The 17,123-nt window shown below is 42.9% G+C and overlaps 1 protein-coding gene across 1 annotated transcript in view; it reads right to left on the bottom strand.

Moving 5' to 3' along the window:
- LOC308293195 (sodium bicarbonate cotransporter 3-like) overlaps positions 1-17,123 on the bottom strand; it is a 115,512-nt gene that overhangs the window by 67,652 nt on the left and 30,737 nt on the right. The window contains exons 2-3 of the mRNA XM_080735632.1: positions 11,955-12,036; positions 3,869-4,022 (exon numbers count right to left, since the gene is read on the bottom strand). Coding sequence (XP_080591758.1) covers positions 3,869-4,022; positions 11,955-12,036 — 236 coding nt within the window. The remainder of the gene's footprint in view (positions 1-3,868; positions 4,023-11,954; positions 12,037-17,123) is intronic.

The raw sequence follows: 17,123 nt of genomic DNA on the forward strand, positions 1-17,123 counted from the left end.
GGTGTGCCCCTGAGAAGGGTCAAGTGTGCCCCTTGAAACTGCTTGAAAGCCAGTATCTATCATATAATTAGAGAAGTCAGTAGGTCAGTAGGTCACAATGCATTTCCACGTTTATCTATTCACTCGCTTCAGCAACTGATCCGAACTTTCACATGGCATTGGCCATTAGCATTATACAGACGGTGACGGAGCCCGTATTTCATTTTTTCCAAATTCAAGCTATTTATTAGCGTTTCTTCACCACTTCTGTTCAACTCTACAGCCTGTTGTCAGGGTTACGGTCCATTCCTCCAGGCCATGGGATCTGTAGCCCCACACACACACACCCCTCTCTCTCAGTTAGGAATGTGCATCTCTCTCTCTCTCATGTGGGTTGCAGGCATGCACGGGTCGCGCATTCACCGGGTGCGTTTGATGTGTGTCTCTTCTTCCAACAGGTATGGAAGAACTATGTGGAGCATTCACCTAATTTTGCTGTTAAATTATTGGTATCCATCATAATTCACTCCATGGGCTGCTCCTTACATTATGATGCTCCCACATATTCTCACGCACGCACCAGTTACAGTAACTTTCCCCACAACCCACACATATTTTGGAGCACATATCTTTGAACGGGGTAAGGTCTAGTTGTATTTATCATTTTAAAAATGATTTAAACTAGTGAAAAACAGCCGATCTACAAGCACACAACGCCACACAGCGGCGTTGTAGATAGATAGATAGATAGATACCTTTATTATCCCAAGGGGGAAATTTAGTAATAAATAAATAAATAGATATTAGTTGTAACAAGCACGCAACTAAATAAATAGTAATTTAGTTGTGTGCTTGTAGATCTGCTGTTTTCACTACTGTTGTGTGACAGCCTTGTATGATGAAGCAGGGCTTTACTTTGCGAAGAAACCTACACATTTGAAACGTGGAGATACAAGGTTTCTTCCCGACAGTGACGATATTTACACCTCCGTATTTTGTTGGTGTGTCCATGGATTCTTGGACATGAAAAGTGTGCCCATGCAGAAAAAAGGTTGAGAAACACTGCACTAGAAGACGAAGCCACAGGAAAGGAGAACGAGATGCATTAAGAAGGACAAAGAGACATTTTCTCTCATGCCATTCTCTCACAGCCACTTCATATTTCCCCGTTCACAAGAATATGGTGGTTTTCCATTAGTGCACACTCTTGTTGCATGCAACAGATGGCCAGAACTGGAGTCAGGAGGAGCAGGGCGTGATGGTGCATACTGATATTTTCACCCCCCCCCCCAATGCAAGCCCACAGGCTGTCACTCATAGACCCTGGTCACTCAGTCACAGACGGAGAGGAGTGAAGCATTGTCAATAGGGCATGTCAAAATTATTATTACATAATCGTCTAATCACAAGTATTTGACATAATCGCAGTTATTTTGTCATAATCGTTTCCATGTTGAAAAATGTTAGATTTTCAAAACTATTGGAAAGCTACAAGCTTGTAGATCGGCAAACAGCCAAACAGCAATGTAATTGTCAACGACAAAAAACAATTAAATCGTTAATCGCAATTATTTTAGTGACAATATTATTAATAGTCATGTAAAATGTCATAATCGTGACAGCTCTAATTGTCAATGTGTCTTCTTGCAACCAGCACAGAACAGACTCGACTGATAACAGATCCAGCCTCATTATATACTGTAGGTGCATTGCTTTGTATCAAGTCTTCTCTCGTGGAGGGGCTTCTATGTGACTCAAGAAGACATTGGTCTTTTTAACCAGATTTCTCTTTCCAAACAGTTCCTTGCCAGGGATTATTGGAAAAGTGGAGCTACGATTCAACAACCATGTAGCGAGAATAAGTGCCTTAAAGTCACACACAACCAAGTGATGCCAGATTTCTGTATACAAAGGAGGAAACAAACATCATACTTGAATACAGGCTTTATCTGAATTGTGCACACACACACACACACACACACACACACACACACACACACACACACACACACACACACACACACACACACACACACACACACACACACACACACACACACACACACACACACACACACACACACACACACACACACACACACACAGAGAGAGAGAACAGTTTGCAGCTATTCTCAGCCTAGAGGCTAGACTATGTGTATGCACTGGTCTCTCCAAATCTTCAGAAAACATCCCCACTGCAGAGTCTCTCTCTCTCTCTGCTCTGTGTTGTTGAGCCAATGATGGGATGTTGGAACACAGACACGGCTTGTCTGAAATATCAAAGGTTTAATCGGTATTGGAGCTGGCTGGCTTCCATGCGTCGTGCTCGGCCTTTCAGAGCCGGCTGATACATTTCAGACCTCATATTTTCTAAAAGGCAGAGTGGACTGATGCCTTTCCGCCCCCGACACATTACATGGTGACACCCTGTCACGTTTCTCCATCAATCTTCACTGTGGTGCGCGCAGCCATGTCGTTTATGAGATGGCCAGTTTGCGGGGGGGAAATAAAACAGCTAATAAATGAGCCTAATGTCATTGAGGAAGGCAGATATGACTTCTGCACGTTTTAAACGAGAAGTTCACCCAATAATTTGATGACCTGCGGAGTCTGACTCAATTGGAGACCAATGAGTGGCTTAGGAATGCTACTAAAACGCCATGAATTCAAGGCTTCATGTCGTCGTTGTCGGGCAGAAACCTCGTATCTCCAAGTTTCAAATGTGTGCGTTTTTTCGCGAAGTAAAGCCCTGCTTCATCAGTGTGAGGCGTTGTGTGCTTGTAGATCGGCTGTTTTCACTACAATGTGTGTAATTTGAAAGACATTTTTGGATGAACTACTGCTGTTCACTACTGTGTCTGAGGTAGGGTGGGATAACATGACACAGTCTATCATTCATCAAATTGGTTATCGGCTGATGATTACTTAAAAATGTACAGATTCCAAAACTGTTTCCAAAACAGTACATCACGCTGATTTGACACATAATTGTGTGCCAACCACATTGATATGTTCATGTAGAATTACTTCAAATTCTCCAACAGTGACAACACATTTGCCATTATTGAGGGAATAATAAGGTAATAAATTACAAAATTATGGTACATTTTGATCTGAACCCAAACAGACATCTTGAAATTGATTGGGGTGCCTGCTGGCTAGCGGTCCAGGCACATACCACATATAGGCTCTAATGCCTGACAGCGTGTCACGGGTTGGAATCCCGACCCCGACGACCTTTGCTGCGTGTCACTCCCCATCTCTCTCCACTGTGTACTACTAGTAAGACGCCTCAGGGCGACGTGCGACCTAAGGTCGTGCCAATTTTTGGCCATCTGGCCAGTGATGTATATCGGACCAGTTAGCCATATATGGAGATCCATGTGCTGTACAGTCTATAGTACATCCCTTTTATGCCCATACATGGGGATCCCTGTCTGAACCAGCCGCACAGATATGGGCCGTCTTCCTCCATATATGGGCATTCCCATATGAAGTCTCATATATAAGTCTCACATTTCTCATGGTAAACTGTGAGAACTCGCATTAAATAAAGGCAGAAAAGCCCCAAAAGATATCTTACAATTTTATAAAATTGTATCCACCTGTTTCCACAGGAATTTACTGGGACACATCCGTGAAGTGTGTAGAGAACAGCTGAGAACAGCTGACATACAAGCTCACGTCACGTCACAGATATGACTGTTGTGAGCTTGTAAGATCACACTCGGCTCGGCTACGACGCCGGAACTGCCGCCCACCTTCTGAGCAATGCACGATGGGAGGCTGGAAACTTGTGGATAAAATGCATGAAACAACCTTTTATGTTTTGGTGAACTGGTAAATAGCATGGATCAAGGAAGGAGGGATTTTAGGGTCAATGGTTTACTGACCATAAGTGGGAGAGTCCCTGCCATCGTCCTTCCCCTCCTCAGAGTCTCTCTCTCTCTTCTTGCGGTGATGTCGGTGTCCTCGGTGGCGATGCCGACGTTTGCTTTCCCGTCCGAGAGGCACATGGACCCCCACGTATACAGCCCTGTGACCTGGGAGGGAAGGGAAGAGAGAAAGAAATTATCATTTGTACTTTGAAAACCATTCTTATCTCCTTGTCATGGGAGTATATATATATATCGTCGTTCTCGGGTGGAAACCTCATATGTCCAAAACCGTTCGTTTTGTGTTTATCATTAAAACTAGACCAGGTCAACCTGGTTGTGCCAGACCCCGGTTCTGCCAACCCTCTGGGCCTATAAATTTAATGGTACATTTATAGGCTGTCCCGGTTCTGCCAACCCCCTGTCTGTCATCATCATTTATGACATCATGCCTTTTGTAGGCATGTCATCATCATGTCATCATCATATATACCCTTTATATAGAAAACCCGGACCGACATTTGCTTATGTAGGCCTACCCATTTCATGGGTCTGGCAAAAATGATTTAAACAAGTGAAAATAGCAGATCTACAAGCACACGAGGCGGTGTGTGCTTGTAGATCTGCTATTTTCACTAGTTTTGTGCAACAGTCTTATATTGACAAGGTAGGGCTTTAATTTAAGAAGGAACGTGCAAATTTGAATCTTGGAGATACGAGTTTTCTGTTGGACACACACACACACAGTGTGTGGGTGATAATTAGCTCTCATGGCACTCTAAAAATGAACCAGGAAAATGTGAATTCTAGTCGTCTGGACTTGAAAATTCTCTCCACTAAAGAAGAAAAAAAGGCAGTTCCCAACTGCTGTTATCGATTCGACCACACAGACAATTTTGCAGTCTGTTAAGAGTTGTGAATGATCCTTTTCCAAACTGGTCCTCATCAAGCATGAACTCAGCATATCGGCTAATAGCTACTGAGTGCGATTCTGGTAACATCGTCAATGAAATCACTTCAAACATCAATCAAACATTAAGATCATTGGTGAGCGAGCTTCTGAATATCCTCGTAGAACACAGTGGAAGACTGACTGAGAAAAGACTCACTTGAGCAGACATCACACAGACATTATTTGCGGGCTCAGCCCAGATTTCCATCGTTAACCACAGGACATCATGGGCTCAATGCAGCAGGTGTCACAGGCTGTGACTACCTCAGACAAATACCGACTTGCTGGGCTGAACCGAGTCGGCATATGCTGTGCCTGTAACTCAGTGGTTCTCAACCTGTGGGTCGTATTTTGGCGGTCCCCAGATGCTTAACTTAATGTGGAACATTGTTTTCTCACTCAACAGTAAACAAAACAACATAAAGTTTAAGTGTATAGAGGGTATGTGCACATTTCTAAAGTGCTATTCAAGGGCTAAAATGTCAAATTAAACATTGTCATATTAGAGGCAGAAATAGCCGATCTACATGCTCACAGAGCCTGTAGGTCTGCTGTTTTCACAATAGAACAGTGTTATAAAAAATGTTATGCCTCAACTCTTAATGCTCGTAGGGTGGTGGGGGTCCCCAGTTCAAAGGGGCCTGAAAAGGTTGAGAACCACTGCTGTAACTCAGTGCTGTTTGAGGAGGCTACATCTTATTTAAGAGTCATAATTCATAGGATATACATTTATATTCATGTTACACTTTCCTGTTGCGTCAGAATTAAATATGGAGATAGTCCAGTCCATCATGTCATATGGGACTACCGTCATAGACAGTAGCCATTGTTAGGCCGGAGTCAATGGCTGTCTGTCTGTCTGTCTGACTGTCTGTACAGGAAGTGATGTCACATGACATACTTTTTATGCCCATATATGAGTCATTCTGTACCACATCTCCATGTTTAGGCCAAACAGGTTCGCTCCATTTCTCCATCGTCGAGCTTGACAAGGAGGATACCGCACATTGTACCTCATCCACCCTTTTATTCTCTCTCCTTTTGGTATCTTTATCCTCCTCCTCCTTTTTTTCTTTTTTATTCTTCTCTTTTTTTCACAGCCGCCCCCATATTTACTTTAGAAAATATATATTAAATTCTAAGAACGTTTCGAGTACCAGTTTGATACAAGAGCGAATAAGCACTACACTTCTGGAATCCTGTGCGTCGACTTAAAAGTCGGATCCAGGCCTAATAACTTTATCTAGCCGCCCCCGTTGCCACCTCCTTTTCTTTTCTGAGACACATTGTACCTCATCCACCCTTTCTTCTCTCTCCTTTTGGTATCTTTATCTATCTTTATCCTCCTCCTCCTTTTTTGTCTTTCTTAGTCTTGTGTATCCTTCTCTTTTGGCTACTGTCTATGACGGTAGTCCCATATGACATGATGGACTGGACTATCTCCATATATAGTGTTATCCACATTTCGTGTAGCCACCCCGTACAGGAAGTGATGTCACAACTCGCTGACATCATACTGACATCACAGAGGTTACGGAAGGAAGGAAGGAAGGACACTCAAGCAACACGGTTTTTCAGAGTATATGCGACCTTCGGTCGCAATTAGCAGCTTCATAATCACATTGCCTGTGCCGTCCTCAGTATTTTATCTTTATTACCATTTAAGGGTTCTTCAGAAGGTTCAGAGCCTAGGGCCACAAAATGTATGCATCCAGCACTGGATGGATTATATTTACAGTTTACGTCTCATCCACAGAGATCCAAAACAGTGCAAAAGTAGAACAAGCTTTATGTCAGTCACAGATCACCACCTACTGTACATTACAATTTACCAAATCAACAAGCACTGATGGGTGAAATCTGTCTGGTTTTAGGATTATACGAATACATGTTTTTGTCAAGGGAAAGGGGGTTTGGTTTTGAGAAAGAGGTGAGGTGCAAAATAAACGCATGATTGCGACTGGCAGGTCGCAAGTTACTATGAAAAGCTCCACCGGCTGTCCGCCTGTCTGTCTGTCACGTTACACTTTTGCCCCTACTCTCTGCCACCGTTGGCCCTATCAATGCCAAACTTTGCACACTTCTAGCGCCACCATCAGGACGGTTTTTGCAAAACACATTTTTGGACAAAGCTCCTAGATTTTGGCCTAAGATCACGCAAAGCGGTACACAGTATCTCTAAAGTCATGTCATCGACATGGATCTGTCCCATTTGGTAAATGGGAAATGGTGCATTTATATAGCGCTTTTAATCCAAAGCGCTTTACATAGATTGTGCATTACATTCACCCATTCACACACACATTCATACACCGGTGGCGGAGGAAGCCATGCAAGGCACCAACCTACTCACCGGAGGCAATTAGGGGTTCAGAGTCTTGCCCAAGGACCCTTCGACATTAACTCAGGGGGAGCCCGGATTCGAACTGGGAACCCTTCGGGATTTATACCCTTCGTGCTCTAATACCAGTTTCTCTACCCCTGAGCTATGCCGCCCCACATTTCCCATATTCCCTCCCGATTGGCTACGATTGCTTTCTAAAGTTTGTGTATGCGACGTGACGGTCGCTTATCTCTCGATTAGGGAGTCTTACTGGTATATGAATATGTTTCCAAAGCACTAAAATAGAAAATGGAAAAGGCAACAAGAGAAACTGCACGTTTCATTACTCATCGTGCATCGCTAGGGCATGAAGTCATCCAAGGACAATGATGAATTAATGGTGCTTTCAATAATTCTCCCCATTTTGTTTTCATTATGTCTTTAACCAACAACTACTGAGATGCCAGATGTTTATTTGAATGTGAAGGTCAGATTCCTGCCTTTCAAAATACACATTGAACCTGCTATTCATTAAAACCACAGGACAGAATACAGAGTTTCTAAATGTTACACATTACCATTACAATCAGAGAAGTTAAGCCTGTGATGGCTACAATCACATCCCTAAAAGGGATGGGATGATAATAGCCATCATTGTTTATTGTGATAAAAAAAACACTCACAATAATCGTATCGTGGACATGGAGATTCACATTTATCGCGAAAATTATCCTCCGTCATCAATTCAACTTCCATTTGCCAAGCTGCATATCAAACCCTCTATAATTGATAAAACAGATCTGGAAGGGTGGAAATTACGTACTTTACTACTTGATATAGTCTTTTTTTTCACTCTCTACCAATCTCTTTGCGACGCGTTGTGAGCTTGTAGATCTGTTATTTTTTGGCAAATGTTCCGCCCCAGGATAATGGACGTTGGGGATATTTTAAATCGCAATTTCTTCGTCACAATAATCGTGATATGACATTTTCATATAGTCCCATCCCTACTCCCTAATAATGAATTCATATCTTTGGAAAGCTGAGGTACAACACATGACATTCCAAAGAAGAGCTGGAATATAGGACAGGAAGCGGATTCATTTCCATTTCCTGGACGGATGTCACCACCGTAACCCATTTGAAGCACCGTGAAAGAAGAGGACTGTTTGCTTTTTCCACCCGTCTGCATTTCCTTCCGATGCATTTTCGTCCCCCTCATCGCAGATCATACTGAACAGGATTGAAACTCTGAGATGAAAGCAGCCTACGTTCTCGGCCAGAAAGTCATTTTTCCATAGATGAGTCACTCTTCTTTGATTTCAGCAGGGACCTCATGAGCACAGAAAACAATACACGTGCCAAGGATAAGAGGATCTGACGCGCGCACGCAACTGTAGCAGCCCTACATTCTCAAAGGTTTAAAAAATAAGGTTGTGAGCTTGTACATCGACTATTCTTTAAAACTTTTGAATATGGCTTTTTTTTGCATATATGTTAAATGCTTTCAAATATAACCTTTTTAAGTTACATATTTAGACAAAATATCAGTCAAATCATCAGTAATCGGTTGAGTAGGAAGGACTCCAGTGGGATCGGCCCCAAAAATCTATCGTACATAAACAAAGAAAACAAACATTGCTCTGAGGATTAGAGATCACTCTCACGTCAGTAATTTCTTGGTATATTTAGGTTATGTGTCATATCTACCATGTGCAGCTTCAAAGCCTAAAAGCCAAACAGAAATGTAATTATCAACGACAAAAACACAATTAAATCGTTAATCGCAATTATTTGAGTGACAATCAATCGTCATGTAAAATTTCATAATCGCGACAGCCCTGGGGATGAGAGAGCAGGATGGACCCACATAGATTGGACTGATCCGTGAGTGCTGGTGTTCTCTTTTCAAAGTTACGTTTCCCGACCGCGCACCCGGTAAGAAGAAGTCTAGTACTGTCACTGTGAAACTACTTGGAGTCGTGCGCGCACTTCTACTTTCAAATGGACCCATATAGAGACAGACAGGATGCAAGGTGGTGGGGGTGGAGGGGGGATGGGGGGGGGGGTTTACTGGCAGAGGGAACAGCAGAGAGATTTAACTGAGAGACGTTGCCGTTTAGAATGTTGTTGCTAGTACTGGCGTCTTCTCTGAGCGCGAGCAGCGCTGACACCTGATACACACCGACACGGCAGCCAGGGTTCCCCTCGTCTTTATGTATTTGGTCAATTACACGCTGGGTGATTGATGGTTTATTGCGACCGAGGGTCGCAGTTTACCATGAGAAATGTCACAGCTTGTCCGCGTGTAGACGTGTAGTCGTGTACACATTTTTACGGTCTATAGGTTTGACGCTCTGACATCATGCTCTGATGTCACTGTGATGTCAGGGGATGGAGATCCCTGATGTCCACATCACTGTGACATCACCGTGACATCACTGTGACTCTGTGCCACATCACTGTGACTCAGACTCATCAGAATGGTATAAATTAGCAATGACTGAATGTGACTGAAGTCAGGGGAACCACTTTTAACAGAATGGGTTTGCCGCTCTGACGTCACGCTCTGGCTTGATGTCCCTTTTATGCCCATATATGGAGATCCCTGATGTCATCACGAGTCACACTTGCAAATTAATTATGTCCTTGTCTGTTTTATGGAGATCCCTGTCCCGATGCCATCAATATTAAGCGCATATCTGGGAATGCCCATATTTGGTAATGCCTATATATGGGCATGTTCTGACACACACATTGTTGACTATCATGCAGGGGTCTGGTGCAACTGGTCCGATATACCAGATGGCAAAGAATCGCCCTTTAGGGCGAGGTCGCATGTCGCCCTGAGGCGTCTTACTAGTATTATTATCAGTATTATTAGTAACAGTTGTATATCTGTGTATTTGTGTCTTATCAGTCCAGATACAAATGGATCACTTGGAAAGATTGAGCCATCACCATCCCCTGTGCTTCACTGGGGATGTGTGCTTCTAACGCACACGCAGTAAAGAGAGGTGGAAATGTGGTCGTTTCATGATCAGTGTGTTACATAACTTTAGATTAATCAGGACAAACTCTCCATTCCATTCGCCGATTTGAATTTACAACACAGGCAAAAATCTGAACTGGGTTCTGGGCTGCTGCCAGGCCTGCTCTTGGCAATATTACAACTTAACTCATCCAGTGCCAAAACCGAACATGTTCGGTTTTTTAAAACGTATTACATATGCCAAAACCGAACATGTTCGGTTTTTGAAAAAAAAAAAAAAAAAAATTGAATTTTTTTTTTAAAACATTTTTTTTTTGGACCCCATCAAATCTAGTGAACATGATTTCAATCGTGATTTTGCATGTTCCACCCCCATACAACCCCATCTAACATACAGGGCAGCCATGTTTGTTTACATAACATGTAAAACATAATGGCGATTATCTCAAGAATGCCTGAACGGATTTCCAATCGGATTTTTTTGTTTGAAAGCTGTGAACAAACTGCACAAATCCACTCCAATGCAATCCAGGATTGCATTGGATTTTTTAGAGCTCATTCTTCTCTGTTTTTTTCCCATGCATGAGGTGTGCAAGGTTTAATCATGGCTAAGTTCACGAAAATAAGGCTTCTAAAATGCTTGGTAGCCAATAGCTAACTTCAAGCTAACTTCATCCTCTTCCTGTACATGCACAAAGGAAAGTGTTCAGGCAAGTCATGGCTGCAGGGCTTCTGCATATACCAGCATATCTCTATGGGATTTTCTATGGCACCTGGGGCGCCCTCTAGTGGTGAACGGGTGGCACTAAAAGAGTTAAGATGTTGTAATGAATGCCAGAGCTAAAATAGGCCCATAAACAATGCCATCCTCAGTGACGTCAAGGAAACTGAAATTGAATCCTTAGAAGGACACTACTACGTTCTATTTGTCTTTCTTCTTCATCTGTGTTGTGTGGATAAACCATGCAGGGAAGGCTAATTAGCCAACTATCATGAATTCTAACACTGGTATGGCTAGTGTGTTTGTTTACTAATCGTGTTTACTACTAAGCCAGGCGATTAACCTGGAAAATCTCTAGCTATGTGAGCAGCTGATCAGTCTAAAGCCTTGCTGTGCTAATTGCAATCAGATGAATGAGGGCGATTGCAGTCTGTTTTTGAGGTTGCGCACTCTCTTCGTGGAACAAACCCACTGTTTCTCTAGGAAACACTTTGCTACCAAGAAAAACTAATATAACACACAGGGGTGACGCACCAAATTCTGGGCCCTGGCTGGGTACTTTAACTATTGAAAAATAGCAGATATACAAGCTCACAGCGCGGCACCGAGTGCCGCGCTGCGAGCTTGTAGATCTGCTATTTTTTGAAAAAACGTGAATATTTGTGCAAGTCAAATCCTTCTAAGGTTTTTTTGAAAAACCTATGTTTTCTATGTCAGTGGTGCTCAAACTTTTTCAGGTGAAGGACCCACAAAATGATATGTATTTGGCCCCCCATCTCAAAATATTTAGTTCCAGGGACCCCCCAGAAGCAAAATTTGAGTTAAAAATGTTCGCTTAAAAGAAACATATATTCAAAGATTTGCACACATTTTCACGACTTTTCAAAAATAGCAGATTTACAAGCTCACAGCGCGGCACCGAGTGAGCTTGTATATCTGCTATTTTTCAGTAGCTAAAGTATAACATAATTAAGGCCCCTCCACCTTGGGCCCTGCTAACTCAGTCCCACTTTCCCCCTCCTTGTGACGCCCCTGATAACACAGGTTAAAACAACATAAACAGCAGGGTATATATATAGGGCACTCAACCCTGAAAAAAGGGGTTCACTCACTCTCTAGTTCCTCCGTCTCATAGTTTGTATGGGTTGTGGAGCTGGTTTTTCCAAGATCCAAGATAGCTTCTTCATCAAGGCTCTGAGAAGGGAGAGAGAAAAAATCATTCAACGAAACTTCTTAAAGCAAATACAGCAGCAATAACTGCACTAGCCCCTTCCCTGGTCTTAGCCCTGTTAGCCTGGAACCAGTGCAAATTAAATAAATGTGCCCTCAGTGGTATAGTCTGGCCACGCGAGGCTACGGTTTAGTTAAACACAAAGATAATTAGCATCAATGTGCATAATAATTGCCATTTGCATAATACATGTGCAATTGTGCATACTAATTGGCAGGTGCGTAATAACTGCATTATGTCCATAACAATTGGCATATTATGTGAATGCAAATGAACCAACAGCAAAAGGGGACATCAGATCAGTCAGAAGTTCGAGTAAGTAAACATCAACACAGACATAACCTATTACATAATGAAGTGTACCTAAGGCCTGGATAGTACACAGCAACGGGCGGCAACGTCTTTATTGCAACGATAAAAGGACAAATCACTGCACCTGACGAGTCACAGCGTAATAATCAGGACGGAGCTCATCTAGCAGATAAGCCGCTGCTCATTTTATTTAACCCATTTAGAAGGGGTACACATTTTGTGTATCATTATTTTATGCGAGCTTGTAGATCTGCTATTTTTGAAAAATCGTGAAAATTTGAATTTTGACCCGATTCTATAGGTGTCTTTTGAATCCTTCTAAGATTTTTGAAAAACCTATGTTTCTATGTCAGCAATCTGGCCAGCCATCGTCAAAAAAAAGGTCATTTTCACTCCAACTGGAGCTCAGTTAGTCTGTTCTTGAGATACTACTATGTCAGTGGTTCTCAAACCTTTTCATGTGAAGGACCCCCAAACTGATATTTTTTTGGCCACGGACCCCCATCTCAAAATATTTAGTTCCAGGGACCACCCAGAAGCAAAATTATTTGCACATTATTTTCACAACTTTTCAAAAATAGCAGATCTACAAGCTTGCAGCGCGGCACTCGGTGCCGCGCTGTGAGCTTGTATATCTGCTATTTTTCAATAGTTAAAGCATAAAATAATGATACACAAAATGTGTACCCGTTCTGAATGGGTTAATGAGCTGGCATCCGTGCATCTGTAACAAACTAATTAGGCTGTTTTGGAAAATAGATCCATTCCTAAGATCTGCGTGAGCCACGGTTTCATAGCAACGCCGAGAGCCAGCCAAGGTCCCTTTACTCGTTATAAAAGATAAGACCTGACCTCTGTGAAAAAGGTCATGACAGCATCATCAGTGCACACAATGACCAAAATACTTCAGATACCTAACAAATATGATCAGGCACGTGCACGCATAGACATCAAAGGGGGCTTGAGCCCCTGCCCTTTTATCCATCTGTAAAAAGTGCACTCTCTCCAGACCATGAATGCAGTTTTTACTATGGTGAAAGAAATGCAAATGCCTCCTTTCCAAGCCATACCTGAAGGCAGCATTCAAGAGAACTGCCTTGTCCAAACTCCCCTCATCTTATGTTGAAAGAAATGCCCTCTCTGTGTAGAAATGCATGCCGTACGCCACATCTCCAGTATTGACTTGATTATGCTTAGTTCAGCGTGGTATCAAGCTCCGAAGATAGCCGAACTCCAAGCTCACAACGCATCGCAGCGTGACGCGTTGTGAGCTTGGAGGTCGGCTATTTTCGATATTTTCATCAAAAAGCCCTTTTAGAGATTTCAGCCCCTGCCTCTCTAACATTCTCTGCACGTCCCTGAATATAATTAAATACAGTTCTTAAATTTGAAGTAAAGCTTCAGGGAACTGAGATGTATGTTTGTACACTGTATTGAATCCCAATAAAGCCCTCAAACAACAATGAAAAAACACGAGTGCGCACACACGCCTCCCTCCACACATCGCTGTAAAACACACAGTCCAATTACCAAGGTTATCAGCGCTCCCCTGCCGTGCCTGCCTCTCCTCCGGGGGCAGGAGCTGACAGGCAGCCATGGGGACAGTCTCTCCTAATTAACTCTAGGAGTTGTGAACAGAATACAATACCCACCATAATGGAGGGTGGTCAACCAGCAAACTAACGAAGAACATCAGTTCTCGCTGACAAACAGAGTAATGAGCAAAGGTCATAAATCTCCCTCAGATCCAGTGAAGAGAACCCAGCTACCACAGCTCAGTGTTCCCACAAGACAAAGTCAGGGGTGTCGCACTACATTCTGGGCCCTGGGTACAAGGATTCACTGCGGGCCGGGCCCCCCATGAATGTTCTTCATAGGTGGAACTGTCTGGGAACGCATTATTTTGTGCTTTAACTATTGGAAAAATAGCAGATATACAAGCTTGTAGATCTGCTATTTTTGAAAAATCTTGAACATTTCCTTCAATGCTTCTATGTCAGTGGTGGTGCTCAAACTTTTTCATGTGAAGGACCCCCAAAATGATATGTATTTGGCAACGGACCCCCATCTCAAAATATTTAGTTCCAGGGACCCACCAGGAGCAGAATTGAGTTGAAAATGTTTGCCTAAAAACATACATATATTCAAAGATTTGCTCACGACTTTTCAAAAATAGCAGCTCTACGAGCTCGCGCCGCGCTGTGAGCTTGTATATATGCTATTCTTCAATAGCTAAAGTATAAAATAATTAAGGCCCCTCCTCCACCTTGGGCCCTAGTAACTCTGTCCCACTTTCCCCCCTCTTGTGACGCCCCTGCACACAGTCCACTGTAGGGGTGGATATTGGCAAGAATCTCGCCATGCAATACGTATCACGATACTTGGGTCACGATGCAATAGTATCACGATATATTGCGAATCTTTGCGATACGATACTATTGCGATACCATTGCGATATATCAGCTTTAAAAGCTGAAGGTGCTGCTCTAATGTTTTTGTTTTCGTCGTTCGCAGCCATTTTCTCGAGAGACCTCACTCACTGAACCGTGGGAAGTAGCTAGTAGCTAGTACAGCGACATCTAGAGGCAGCGGAGTGTCAGGACCGGACTTCTACCATTGGTTCCTATGCATGGGAACATATTTTATTTTCCTCAAAGTATCGTGATACAGTATTGGCAAATAAACTATCACGATGTTTTGCCATATCGATTATATTGCCCACCCCTAGTCCACTGTGGTCCACACCCATCGGTGCTCTTCTAGTTCACAGAACGATCAGGTTGCTCTGTCCAGTTGTTCCTAGAGAGCAGGCAGAGCAGAAGGTATCGACGTCATGTCTCGTCATTAGAGGCTGAACATGAGGTATTGTGAGCAAACGTGCTATTTTTAGACAAGCAACCATAATCTCCCACAGACTGACATCTTAATGTCGCCTTCAGGTCTGCTTGCATGACACGCGGGTGAGTCGCTAGGAGACTAGGAGAATCAGTAGGGTCTATTTTGCAATATGCCCATTCAAATGTTGAGCTATCTTGTGTGCAAGCATACATTTTGGCCTAAGGGTGGCACTACAGTAAAGGACAAAGGGTCACCACAATGAGTAGGGATCATCCTCTGGGAAAGCATGAATGCATGAATTTTTAATGGCAATCTGCCCATTAATTTATTTTCTTTTTTTTTTTACATTTGTTTATTGAGGTTCTGTTACAGTAGCTTACATACAAGTACACTGTATGTCGAACTCTCACATATTTGGCAGCATAGCTGCTTAACATTATAAAACACACAAAGACAATAGCAAGTACTGAAAAAGACATTACATTTAACAGTAAAATTAAAAACAGACAAAAAACGATAAACAGACCACTGGTTTGACATAATGCATATTACAGGTCACCAGAGTCTTTTTCCTTGGGCTGTTCAATAAGGTACACTGAAGCTCAGCCCTAAGGGCAAAGCAGCCAAAGGCATGGCTCCTCCATACCTCCAAAACCTGATCAACCCCTACACCCACACCCGTGCACTTAGATCAGCCAACTCAGGGATGCTGACAGAACCCTCGCTAAAAAAAAATCACACCCGTGTGAAGTGGAGCTGTGTGTGTGTGTGTGTGTGTGTGTGTGTGTGTGTGTGTGTGTGTGTGTGTGTGTGTGTGTGTGTGTAGATCATGTGTACCGATTTTTGTGACATTTGAAGAAAATATGTAGGAAAAGGAGCAAAAAGTGTGTTTTGGAGATAATTCAAGATGGCGGAAAATCTATCATGGCGCAAATGGGCGTGGCCTATATGGGGAGATGCGTCATGACCCAAGGAATCCAGGGAAAAAATATTTTTAATTTTCCGACCTACGGTTCAAGAGTTACAGGCCAAAACGTAAAGTGGGGTGTTATGGCGCCACCATGCGGCCAAATGACACAATTATTTTTTATTTAATCCTTGAAATCATTATGAACCTCCTCTCCAAGTCTTGAAACTCTAGCCCCTATGGTTTGCGAGAGACAAATAATTGAATGTGAGTTTTTGCAATTCCCATTATAAGTCAATGGGGAAAATTAATTCACTAATAAATTAATATCAATTAAACTATAGAACCTTTCTCTTAGAAAAGTAATAGCCCACGATTCCCGAGTAAGCCGGTCGATTTGACATATGGCGCGAGTGTGTGGTGGCAAAACTGTGGGACTAGTGGCGTGCTGAAGTTTAGGAAGTTCAGGCTACATACAGACACACAGACAGACACACACACACACACACACACACACACACACACACACAGACACACAGACCCACACAGCCACGTATAGGGAGCCTGTGCTTCACACAGCTCCAAAAAAACAGGGCAAAAATCCACTCGTCCGAGACAGTTTGCCCTCCTGGCCCCAAAGTTGTGGAACAAACTCCCTGTCGCACTTAGAACAACGGACTCACTCGCTAGCTTTCGCCGTGGACTGAAGACTCACCTTTTCAGACTCCACCTAAACCCTTAGCACTACTGAAACACTCAATGACCATACATGAAGCTAGTTAGCATTTGTTTTTAGGTTTTTAGAACCTTTTTGTCTGCTAAATGCCTAAACTGTAAACTGTAAACTGTAAGGGGTCCACTGCATGCAAGACTGGCTGCCATACCCTTATAAATGTTATCACGAAGAGTATAAGTCAGTTTTTCCAGCGGTATCACACCCATTACCTCTCTATACCAATCGCCCAGTGTAGGAGTGTCTTCATGTATCCAAAG

Source organism: Nannobrachium achirus (genome assembly GCF_963921795.1).
Source record: "Nannobrachium achirus genome assembly, chromosome: 10".
Classification (NCBI taxonomy): domain Eukaryota; kingdom Metazoa; phylum Chordata; class Actinopteri; order Myctophiformes; family Myctophidae; genus Nannobrachium; species Nannobrachium achirus.